Source organism: Corythoichthys intestinalis, chromosome 21 (assembly GCF_030265065.1).
Source record: "Corythoichthys intestinalis isolate RoL2023-P3 chromosome 21, ASM3026506v1, whole genome shotgun sequence".
Taxonomy (NCBI): Eukaryota; Metazoa; Chordata; class Actinopteri; order Syngnathiformes; family Syngnathidae; genus Corythoichthys; species Corythoichthys intestinalis.
The window spans coordinates 25,178,635-25,191,523 of NC_080415.1; the positions used below are offsets into that span (position 1 = coordinate 25,178,635).

General features: G+C 39.1%; 1 protein-coding gene and 1 non-coding gene across 2 annotated transcripts in view; both read right to left on the reverse strand.

Annotated features, from left to right (window-relative positions):
* Positions 1–808: 808 nt before the first annotated feature.
* Positions 809–882, reverse strand: trnam-cau (transfer RNA methionine (anticodon CAU)). Its single transcript has one exon. It is a non-coding gene; the product is annotated as a tRNA-Met (tRNA).
* Positions 883–3,625: 2,743 nt separating this feature from the next.
* Positions 3,626–12,889, reverse strand: part of vcla (vinculin a) — a 36,035-nt gene continuing 26,771 nt past the window's right edge. Inside the window, exons 16-21 of the mRNA XM_057826444.1 lie at positions 11,843–12,145; positions 11,649–11,773; positions 11,392–11,577; positions 8,325–8,528; positions 8,099–8,203; positions 3,626–4,794 (exon numbers count right to left, since the gene is read on the reverse strand). Of these exons, the coding sequence (XP_057682427.1) occupies positions 4,648–4,794; positions 8,099–8,203; positions 8,325–8,528; positions 11,392–11,577; positions 11,649–11,773; positions 11,843–12,145 (1,070 nt within the window). The 3' untranslated portion in view covers positions 3,626–4,647. The remainder of the gene's footprint in view (positions 4,795–8,098; positions 8,204–8,324; positions 8,529–11,391; positions 11,578–11,648; positions 11,774–11,842; positions 12,146–12,889) is intronic.

Below are 12,889 nucleotides of genomic sequence, written 5' to 3' on the forward strand. Positions count from 1 at the left end.
ACATTCGATAGTTCTGCGGTGAGGGAACTAGGCTTCAGCCAGAGACGTCGTGCAGCCATATTGAATTGGCTAGAAAAACAAAACCATGTCGCGAGGCGACCACAAGAGTTCGCTGCTGGACAGCACAAAAAACCCTTCTACAAAACTCACCAAAAGGCGGAACATATATATATATATATATATATATATATACGAACTAATTGTATTCCTCGCACTAAATCGTCGCCCTAAGCTCAAAGCAGCCCGTGTTTCCATTTCCTGCCTTCCTTTAGCCCCCAACTCCCAGCCATCTTGCCAGAGTTATGACGTCTGAGCTAGGCTGTTCTGATTCGGCCAACATCGAGGTGCCGAAATCCGCTTGAGTTGCGAAAAAAAACATTTTTTTAAAGTGGACATTAAAATCCACGTTCGTACGCGCATACGTGGCTCATTTTTGTAGTTCAAACACGGTTTCATAATTTGCTTATGTGTAAAAAATATTTGGTGTATGAATTCAGTCAAAAGAGTACAATTACAGTATAGAACACTTGCACATAAAACTGCAAATCGGAATTTGTGGTGATATTTGTTTAGGTGCTATGGAAAGGTGTAAAGAGGTTGTCATGAGAAAAAATACTTTTCTTTTTCCATCTTATTTTAACATTTAAAAATCTAAGTAATCCACACAACATAAATTTTAATAGGGTTAGGATTTCCAATTTGACGGGGTCCAGCGGTCCGTCTTTTCTGGGGGTCGGGCCTGGTCATAGATTACAATTGTAATTCCATTAGATTAGACGGAATTTAATTTAAAAAAAAAAAAAAAAAATGCCCCGTGTGAGGCTCGAACTCACGACCTTCAGATTATGAGACTGACGCGCTGCCTAACTGCGCCAACGAGGCTGGCAGTCACTTTTCATGTTGCTAGTTCCTCACAGTTGTATTCAGGGGCGCCGTATAGGGGGGAAAGTGGTACTGATTCTAAGGGCCCATGGCCTGAGGGGGCCCACAAAGAAAATTAGAGCATTAGGTAATCGTTTGCAAATTTAAATATTAATCATTATAATTTTAAAAGGTATAAAACGAAGGGTTTCTTTTTCTTGTTTTGTTTTTGGCAAAAAGTAAACATCCAGAGAGCATATGTATTGCCAGCAACCCCCCCCCCCCCGCGTATTTTCATTAATTGGTTTCGTCCGCCCTTCCTTTGATCAGACCGCGCGCAGGCTGAGCAGCGGTGCACATTTACATCAGTCAATGACTCTGAGTATTGTGTAGAGGGGTAGAAAAGGCCAACAGGATGTGAAAAAGTACTTCACAAAGGAAGGTTGGTGTAAATTGTGTCAGTGTAGTGCTGAAAATTAACCTGTTATTTTAGCTCACGCGACGTCTATTAGAAAGCTCAGAAGCAGGTCCCAGCTCACTCCGTAAGAAATACGGGACATTGACCAATTCAAGAACATGAATTCCAAATAATGACGGCATTTTTTGGTATCATACAGATGTTGAAAGTTGGTGTGGATTTTTTTTTTAATCTGGTTGAATCCAGTTTGTCAAGAATTTATTGAATTTAGTTTGTCATCAATTAAATTTAGTTAGTTAACAAGGAAGGGACCTGGCTTCGGAGCTGTAGCCTATAGTGGAGATTGTAAGTTTTCAAATGGGGCTAAACCTACTCCATAATGAAATACTGTAATTGTTTGCTAGCTAGTGTTTGCTCCACTTTTAGCTTACATTTAATTAGTACAGCAGGTTAACCCTTTCGCAAGCTCTCCACACCAAAACAGTTGTCTCTGCCCTCGCCTGTTGTAATAGGCACAAGCACAACTCCTCTTGCTGCGTCTGGCTCAGCAGCCCTGTCTCCTGACACCCTTTATGAGCCAGCCTCATCTTTACTCCCAACTGAAGGAGGTGAGGAATCAACTTGAACACTGCCACACCACACATAAAATATCAGTGGCTAAGAGACAAATAGTAATAAGTAATAATAATTAATAATTATTTTTATTATTATTAATTAATGATACATAATTAATAATTAAATTAAGATACTAGAATAATATAGAAGATATTGTTATATTTGTCATTTTATGTACACTACAGAGCCAGGACCATCTTCAGTAAGACACCTGAACTCTGTGTATACTGCTACATTCCCCCCTAACTTGTCCTCTCTTGGTCTCCTGAATGCAATTTTTAAGATGCAGCTGCAAAGCATTTTTGGAGAAGTGTGCATCGCTTTACGAATATTTTGCACACTCCCCGTAACGGTTGCAGGCGGCGAGAGAGCTTTTAGTAAGCTAAAACTCATAAAAAATTATATGAGGTCCACTATGTGTCAGGACAGTCTTTCTAGTCTTGCCATGTTGTCCATTGAAAGTCAGTTGGCTAGGAAGCTAGACTTTAATGATTTGATCACTGACTTTGCTATCAAGAAGGCTCGGCGCTGGGCTCTTGGTGACTAAGGCTGAGCAACCTGCAATCTGCTCGCTTTGTTTGTAATTGTGAGTGTGATTGCTTGTGTGTGTGTGTGTGTGTGTGTGTGTGTGTGTGTTCGCTTTGTTTGTTATATCATTCTAAAGATTGTTTTTTTGATTGGCGTTAATGTATGCTGTAGTATTGTTAGAATAATGTTTTGTTTTAACTTAAGTCATTCATTGTGGTATTTGAGAATATTTCTAATAAAAATATATTTAGATTGTAAAAGATGGGCTTCAGTACATTTCTTAAAGATGATATCAGTCTATTCATTATTGCTCTATACGCTGTATGTTTACATAAACATATTTTCTTCTTAAATTAATGCAGAAAATGCACAAATTAGTGTGTAAAGAGTCACCAGAATGCAGGAAATTACATAGTTGATACTCTAAATGTGTGTGTGTGTCCCGGCACTGGTGGTGGGGCCCAAAGTGATATCTTTTCATGGGGCCCAAAATCCCTGGCAGCGCCCCTGGTTGTATTCACGAAATTACAAACATCTCAAAAAGATTGAAAAAAGCTGCACATTAGATCGTCCAAGACATTGAATGTGGTTATTCTTAGGGATGTTCCAATCGCGTTAAATCTTAAATCAAAAACCCGTTACTTTACACCTGATTTTGATCCTCTGAAAAGGGCCTGATCTGCCCGATTTCCGATCACATGATCGGATCGTTGACATCCTTGGTTATTCTTACTACGTTTACCGTCTTTAAACAGTACAAAAAAACTTTTACTCAATACTGTAAAACAACACGCTAACAGCCTAAGGCAAGTAAATATATATGTTTTTAATTAAGCTACGCACAAAAAAAACCAAAAAGACGAGTAATTTTTAAAGTAGCGTTTATGTTTAAATAGACTTACCTTTTTTAAATGTTTTGGTTCTGGTCTCATGGAAAATTGCAATCTCCGTCTGGTCGTTGCGGAGTTCTCGTCCGGAGCAGTTTGAAATTTACGGAGAAACTCAGAACGCCACTGGCTGCTCCTAAGCAGCCCGATTTAGAATTTCCCTCAAGAATGATTGGAAATAAAAAACGCTCACTGTCAATTTACTATATTCTTGTAAGTTAATTTTATTGCTGACACTGCGTTTCAGGGTCATTAACATGTTGTGCCCCCTCTTCCCCAAAAGTCAAACTCCGCCTATGATTTTAGTCCTGTCAAAATTTAACAATTCTTAATGCACAACTGTTAGTTTGTGCCCTCTCCCCAAAAAAGGCCAAATCTTTCAAACTGCAACAAATTACAAAACATCTCTCAAGTGCTATAAAATACTTTATTACAAAAGAAAAAAAAGTGAATTATATCAAGGACAAATCTTCACCACTTGAGTACATTTGGCTTGATACAGACACTGTTAATAAACACACCTCAGTACAGTATTTGCATAGTGAGGCAGGTGCGACTTTACACGTTTTTGTGTGCAAAAACCTCTGAAAATGTGTCATTTGCAATCTGCAAAGTCTATTCAAAGGCACGTTGGCAGTCTTTTAAATAGCATATGGTGACGCTGTGCTTCTTAGTGTCCTTCCAAACTGATAGTTTCGTTTTTGTGATTTTATTGTTTTGTACAGGATAGTTTTCATTCATTCCATTGTATAGCGTTAACATTTTAATCTCTTCACAACGCAAGAAAAGATCTAAACAACAGTCTTTGGCAGAGATTTTCTAATACAGCATCACTACTATATATATATATTTTTTTAAAAAACATGTTTACTTGTATGCGTATGATTGTAGTAGTAGTGTAAACAAGTCATTTTCAACCACTGTGCCAATGATCCATTACTCAATTGGTCCGAAACAATGTGAAAAAAATTTGGGGAAGCACTAACACATTTAACAGCCCTTAAACATTTACAATTGCCTGTAGATGCCACAAGTAAGCAGCAAAGCAATACTTTTACCTTTAAAAAATCTTTTTGACCACAAATATGCATGGGCTTCACTGTATATAGTCTTGCAGAGGTGAGACATAATCATCAGCATGATGATGTAAAATGTCAAGAGTACAGCAAAGTAATCTATGTTATCCATCTTCTAATCCAAATATATATATTTGTCAACACATTTGTACACACGTTCACAGTCAGAATGGAAGCCCTAGTCAAGCTTTTTCTGCCTATTTAGTGTCCCTGTGGACAAGACAGCACTATAAGGTGGGGTCAGGGATCCGATGGTCTTTTTTTACTGGTACCATGGAGTCTTGCGGACCCAGTGCAGGGTGAACCCGGCGTCCGTGCGGATTTTGATGGAAGCCGCTTCGGCCTCTCGCACAGTCTCCTTTACAGATTGCATCAGATTCTGAGCGTTGTGGACCAGCATCTCCGTAGCCTGGATAAATTAAGATGAAAATGACGATTAAGAGTATATGTTAAACAGAATACAACGAGAGACTTGACAACTGACAAGATACAGTAGATACGATAGGATACAAAATGTTAAGTTACGAACGATGCCTTATGACACAAAGATACGATTTGACATGGTCAAATATGATACATTAAGACAGGATACATAAAGATACAATGTGACATGTTGCGTAATAGTGCAATAAGGCGCATTATAGGGCTGCAACTAACGATTATTTTCATAATCAATTAATCGGAAAATGAAATAAATAATTAATCGGATAAATGTCACTTCTTTCAATTACTTTCACAATTTACCTTGTAGTTGTTTTCGGCATGTAAGTGGCAATGAAGACAAAACAGATGATTATTTCCTTCAAAAATAATATTTTACAACTTCCTGACTTAACTGAGGTGTACAACTGTATTGATTATAAAATTCGTAGGCAACTAATTTATTAATAGATTTAACTGATTAGTTGTTGCAGCCTTATTAAGAAGCTACTTTAGAAAGTAAAATGTCCGAAATTAGGCAAAAATGTGAATTGTTGTTTTCCAAAGTAAAAGCACATTTTTGTTCATGTCCTAATTTAGCTTTTATAAAATATAAGGAAATCTGATAATACTTACATCTGAGAAGTTATATATCTGTTATAATTTCATGAATTTAGAGAACTTGAAGGTGAAGAAGATGCTAAACAATTAAACGGTTATCAAAATAGTTGTCGATCAATATGCTAACCGATTAGATGTCAATTAATTGTTGCACCTCTAGTGCATTATGTAGTGCATTAATTCCTTAAGATATACATGCGGTAATATTTGTGAAGTTACAATCATTACACTATGCCTTACGATATGTTACAAAACATTAAGAAAACAAACGTGATAATGTATTGCGATACGTTAATATACGAAACGATATGTTGCAGAGCATAAAGATATGATATGTTAAAATAGAATGCATTTGGATATGATTCGTTACAATATGCAGTGGCGCGGGAAGTGGGGTGCTGAGGGTGCTGCAGCACCCCCTGGTATTGGGGAGAAAAAACAGTGTTATGGTAGATTTTTTCCCCCAAAATAAATCAATAAATAAAACATATTGAAAAAAATTGCTTATTTATCTTTGGAGAATACATATATATCGTTGATTTTTGTTTGTTTGTTTGTTAATAACATGGTCACCACCTGACACCTTCCAGGTTACGTTGGATAAGGCGCTATTGGAATTGAAAAGTTAACTGTTGACAGAGGAGGCATTAACATGGCGCAAAAACAAATTAGCGTTTTTTTTACAAAAACAGCGAAATTTTCTAAAATTCAATTCGAGGTCGAAAATTAAGATGATTACGATAGTTAATAATAGTGCCCAGCCAAGAAAAGTTGGTTGCAGATTTAGACCGTGGAAAACTTCAAATAGCTTGCATTGAAGCCATATTATTGTTTTTTGTTGCTGTTGAGCTGTTGCCGTGCAGAGCGCTGTTGGATATTCGTGTGGAATTTGAGTGTTGTCAAAAGTGGGTGTTAAACCGAGGCTTATTGGACCTTTTAGTTTTCAAATGTGTTTATGTGTTATTGCGCTGTCTTGCTGTGGGGATTTGCATTATAATATACAGGCGCTTTTATTTTCAATACAAAAACTCCAACACACACTGTTGGTGAAATAGAACGCTGTCTTTATAGTAACTTAGGCTACGTTCATACTACAGGTCTTAATGCACGAATCCGATTTTTTCGAGTTTTTCCGACTTGAGTGAGGCATGAACTTGACGGTCTGAACGTGACAAGTCGCATAGAACTGGACCATTTCAAATCCGATCTGGGTCACTTTCGTATGTGGTTCAAATCCGATCTGGGCCACATTTTTCCAGACTGTCGTGGCGGTCTGTACCGTCCACTCTCCCAAATCGGATTTCATGCAGCAATTACGTCATCAAATAGCGAGAGAGACGCTACCGTACCGGTGTTCTGACAAATTTTGCAACCCATCAAAAATTGCTACCTTGCGGTTTTGCGCATGCGCGTAATGTTAAAAATGGCCGCGAATGCAGCGATTCCAAAGTAAACACGACAAACTTTCTTTAAAGAAATGAATATTTACTTAAGTTTGGCCATGTAAAGACATGTACAAAAGTTCTCAGACACATCCTACCATGTTAGCTGCACACAGCAACTGCACCCCGCGGTCTCACTGTTAATGACGTCGCCGTGTCGTTAAGTATTAATTTACACCATTTTCGTGTGGCACATGTATGTTTATGATGTATCTCGTTTAGTTAGCACCTTTGGATAACATTGAGAGTCCAACTGAATGTAAAAGAGGGCATTTTCAGCTCCACAAAAGCTTTGGGAGCAAAATTTTATAAGGGAGCAAATTTTGACAGAACACCGGTGCAGCCGTGCGTTATTAGCGCCTAGCTTGCAGTGAACATGGCTTTTGGAGAAGGGCTGGGCTTGACAAAAGTCATAAAAAATGAAAATGGGTTGAGGATAAGCCTGAGAATGCTCAGTTTTCTCTCTGCTCCAAGTGAGCAATATTTCCACATTGCCTACACGGCCGAGAGTCGGGGCAAACTGCCCGTATGTGTGTGTGATATGCACGGACAGTGCGTGCATGCTATCGATCCATATAAACTTTGAATATAAGCCTAAACGGGAATTATTTATGTCTGTTATTTGTGTCCTCCTTTTGAAAAGCATAATATGATATCCCTGGAATGACGGATGACGTGTGTCATTTGTTTTGATGCTTCTGCCCATGCGGGTCTTCTAGCTCAGCGCGTGTCGGACTGCGAATTAGTGCGCATGCGTAATACTTGAACGGTCTCAAAGGACAAAGGCAGTCTGAACAGGCACGCCAAAAAAAAGGATATGACAAAAAAATCGGATTCGTGCATTAAGACCTGTAGTATGAACGTAGCCTTAGAGTAGTACATAAACTATCCAGCATGCGTGTGTACTGCCATTGTGCACGCCCTGTATGGAGAAAAAGAGCGAGCATGAACAATTTGGCCCGAAACGGCCGTTTTTGGAAGGGAAGAACAAAATAAGATCCTCAGCACCCCCTTCTATAAGGGACTTCCAGCACCCCTCACAGTACGATGCATTAAAATATCAAATGTCATAATACATTACGATATGTTAAAATACAAAACATGAAGATATGATGAGATTAAATTTCTATTTTTCCAATTCATAAATTTACACAACAGACATTCCATGGAGTAAAGGCACATTGTAGTCATTAAAGCTGGCAATAAAGACTTGAAGAAAAAGGAAATCACCTGTTCTGATTCTTCTTCGCTGATGTTGGTCCGACCCAACATGGTGGCCTTGACCGTGGACAGGATCTTGAGCTGGGTGCTAATGGTGGGAATACGTTCGCATACCTAAAATTCAAGTAAAAATTTAGAAAGTTAGTTAGAACAACTACAATGTTTTGACTTATTTTCTTCTTAGTTGTACTGTAGGTGTAACCTTCAATTGTTTGTGGTATCAAAAAAGTCTGACCTGGAGCAGGTTGGTCCGGATGCGCTTGTCAGTGCACTGTTTGGCGACCTCCTTGGCGAGCCGCGTGACTTCGTCGGACGCCTTAGCGATGTCCTTGGCGCACTGAATGAGGGCACGCTTATTCCCGCTGCCGCCGCGCACCAGTCGCGACATCTCCGCCATGAGCAGGGCCATCCGCTTGGCTGCGCCAATGATGTCGTTACCCTACGGGACCGTAACGGAACATTTAAATTCATATGTATTTTTCCTATTGTATTTTCTGTGTAGTATTTTTGACGTAGCTGTATTTGTTATCAATTGAGCGTTTTTTTTTTTTTTTTACGTCCAATTTCTTCTCATATCCAGTTTTCCAGCATTCCCCCCATATATTTATTATATTATCCAATATGAGTTTTTGTTTTTTTGTCTAATATTTATATTAACTTCTATTGTTTTCTCAATATTCGACAAGTTCTTAACATTTGCAGTGTTGTTTTCGTCAACGATGATGATAACGAAAATATTTTGTCAACGAGCAATTTTTTTCATGATGATGACGTGCTAAAAACGTGCCTTGGGAGACTAAAACATAACAAGATGGATGCCAGTTGTCGTCTGACGACACGAGAACGAGATGAAAATTCGTCATACTTTCCATCATAAATTCATAATGTGTTTTCTTATTGTACAGTATGTGTAGTTAGTACGCATTAAGCAGTGTTTGGCCGTGTCACTCATGTGACATGCTGCCCCCCCCCTTGCCCGACACATAGGCTTAAGGCCCTTTTGTGAAACGTGTCAGTTGCTGCTTGGTAAGTTGTGTTTTCTTATCTTGGCTATGCCATGTTGCTTTAGCCTTTAAAGGTCTGTGCTGAGAAGAGGTGTCGCGTCCCATTAGGCAAACCAGGCAATTGCCTAGGGCTCCCAGCCAGCAGGGGCCCCCAGAGGGCCAACAGATTTAGCCCACGCAGCTTTACTGCACTGTCGCAGCGACAAATGCGACAGTGCCAGTGAAAGCCTTGTGTCTGAGTTCGCTGAAGGGGCCCCTTCACTCGCTTTACACCCCCCCCCCCCCCCACGTGAGAGTGAGCGGCGATTTGGCTTTTTTTTAATTGCCGTATATCCAAAATGGAGAGAAGTTATCCTTGTGGAAGCGACAATAGAAAAAAAAGCAGAAGAGGAGAAAAGGAAGCAAGACAGCGGTGAGTGGACTATGTTACTGTAGTTTTATGTCCTAATGTAGTAGAAGCCGGGCACTTTGAGTGTCCTAAAAAGCGCTCTATGAGACAGAGGCGTTATTATACTTTTATTAAATATGCTACTGGTCCAAGTCCAACTGTCCCCCTTACTTGCACACGCTCGAAGGGCCCCATGTTGCTTGTTGCCTGGGGCCCCTGGGTATATTATATTTACTGCATTAGGCCCCCAGTTGTAGCGTTAGCATAGCGCTTACGTTAGCATTTAGCGCAGTGACTCAGTGTCTTCCTAAACTCTTGGAAAACATTTTACATACAGTTCGTGACATCCAGGTGAGTTTAATTAATTGCAAATAATGTGCTGTTTTCATGCTGAGTGTGTATTATCTTCATAAAAATGGTGATTTCCTTGTAGACTCTACAGTTATGTGCTCGTCGGTCATGTTCGTTCGAAATTGTTGGAAACCTTTTATTTCTTTATTCATGGAAAAAAACTTTAGAAGTTTATAGACGAAAATTTTTTTGAAAATTGTTGACTAAAGCGAGACAAAATTTGAGTTTTCGTTGACTGAAACTAGACGAAGACGAACACATTTTGAAATGACTAAAATATGACTAAGACTTTTAAGTATTTTCGTCCAAAAGACTTAAGACGAAAATTAAAACGGCTGCCAAAAACAGCACTGATTTCTTGTATTGGTAATATTTTTGTAGTGTGATCTAAAGTGTTTTCAACAATATTGTACTGTTTTATAATTATTTTGTACTGTATTTTTGCATTCACGTCTATTTTTCTTACCCATATTCTCATAATAATGTCTAATATTTCTGTATTTCCTTCATAGTATTTTTTAATATGTTTTTTGTCTAATATTTTTTTGTTTATAATATTGTTAACCCATTTGTGGCAGAAAGTGGGCTTGAAAATAAATGACTTGTCCTACTTTCAAGTACCGTAATTTCCCAAATATAACACGCACTTTTTTTCCCCAAAATCAACTTGTAAAATCATGGTGCGCATTATAAACGGGTACATGGATGGAGACAGAAATATATATATATTAAATATATGTATAAACCGATTTTTTTTTATTGACACGCCCACGTTGTGTTGAAGAAACGTATGCGGCGACCCGTTGCCGACCATTACGGTACGTGACGTCACCATTTTGTTTCGGTAATACTTCACTCTAATCAGCTGAATGATTTCGTCTGTGTTAAATTCTTTTTTCACTCTTCAAAAAGCACAGAATTTAGTTTCTTGAACTCATTTGAGTGAACGTTTATTGCAGCTCCGCAACTCAGACCATAACAAACGTAAGCACACAGACTTCCTGTGTCCGTCAACTATATCTGTCCCTCGGGAAAACTCAAACCCAAATAACAATAGTTCCTATTGTTACTGTCGTGTTGACAGCGATGAGCTCTCACGGATTTCCGACTTACGTTCTCACTTTCATTTTACCGTATCAATCCATGGAAGAAACATTTAGTCATCATGATGAAACGAGCAAGTTATACAGCAGCCTTTAAAAGAAAAGTCACATCCGTTTTGTTTTTTCCTAGATTCTGGTAAGTTGGAGAATTTGTCAAATCATATTATTACCGTAAATATTGTCAGTTTATGGTAATGTTTTGAACTACCAATGTGCTATGCTTGTGCTGTGTTTCACCAGTCGGTAAAATGACATTTCTGTATCTGTATCTGTACCCGAGCTCTGTTTTCTTGTATTCTTCTATTTATTGGTGCTAAAATTAGGGTGCGCGTTATAAACAGGTACAATAATTTTCTCTAGGTTTTACAAGAAAATTTGGGGTGCGCATTATACACGGGGGTGCCTTATATTCGGGAAATTACGGTAATTAAATGAGCCTTTTTAAAAAGTGCATACCTTGCTGGACCACTTGCGGGCCTCGTCGTGAAGCTGCCTGGCAGCCACCATCATGGGCTCATTGACCATGTCGCCGGCCTTCTGCTCGGGGAACTCTTCGTCTTTCTCCTCTGGCGGAGGAGGCCGGGGGGGAGGAACCTCGCCTTCGGGAAGCGGAGGTTTGGGTGGAGCAGGCTCGTCGTTGAGCTGTGGGATGTATTCAAATATAGACAATTAATTCACTTTTATCCATTAAAATCAAGTCAGTCCAAACTTACATTCAGTTGATCCAAATCAGGAGGCGGTGGTGGGAAGTCGGGTTCTTGAGGTTGGAAAGCCTCCCTGACCTTGGCAACTGCACCAAGAATTTTGTACCCCGAGTCCAAGAAGCCCTTTCTGAGATCTGGAGTTGAAAACAAACTAAATCAGAACATGGCTCCGAGATCCAAGAACTTGAGGAAGCGTGACATACTGGGATCATGGATGTTCCCGGCAACGGCTTTGGCGTCCATGACCATGGGTGAGATTGTCTGACTGAGCTCATCGGACGCCGCTTTGACCGCCTCGCGGAATTTGGGGTCCTCAGAGTTCTCCACCTCGCGCTTGGCCACCAGGAGGATGCGGTTGGCCCTGCGGGCGATGCTGGTGGCACCAGCGACTAGCATCTGCGGCTGCTGCTTATCCATGGCGACGCGGCATTTGTCCAGATCCTTCTTGATGGCTTCCTCCGATGCATCCAGGAGGGACTTGGTGTCAATGGCCTCGTCCACCAGACCTAGAAAGACATTTGGGAACTTAGGCAGTGTGATATTTTGTATAATATATTTACTGCATTAGGCTTTATGTAATAGTTTATATTCGGGCTGTCAAACGATTAAAATTTTTAATCGAGTTAATCACAGCTTAAAAATTAGTCGTAATTAATTGCAATTCAAACCATCTATAAAATATGCCATATTTTACTGTAAATTATTGTTGGAATGGAAAGATAAGACAAGACGGATATATACATTCAACATACTGTACATACAGTACTGTATTAGTTTATTATAACAGTAAATCAACAAGATGGCATTAACATTAACATTCTGTTAAAGCGATCCATGGATAGAAAGAGTTGTAGTTCTTAAAAGATAAATTTTAGTACAAGTTATAGAAATTTTATATTAAAACCCCTCAATGTTTTCGTTTTAATAAAATTTGTAAAATATTCAATCAAAAAATAAACTAGTAGCTCGCCATTGTTGATGTCAATAATTACACAATTCACATGGTGCTGAAACCCATAAAATCAGTTGGACCCAATCCCAGCAGAGGGCGACAAAACACCAAAAAACACAAGTAACAAGTGGACATGACACTGTGCTGTCATTTTAATCTGTTTGAGCGGGGCATGTGCGTTAAATGCGTCAAATATTTTAACGTCATTAATTAAATAAGTTAATTACCGCCCGTTAACGCGATAATTTTGAAAGCCCTAGTTTTTATCTTAACTACCGTATTGGCCTGAATATAAGAC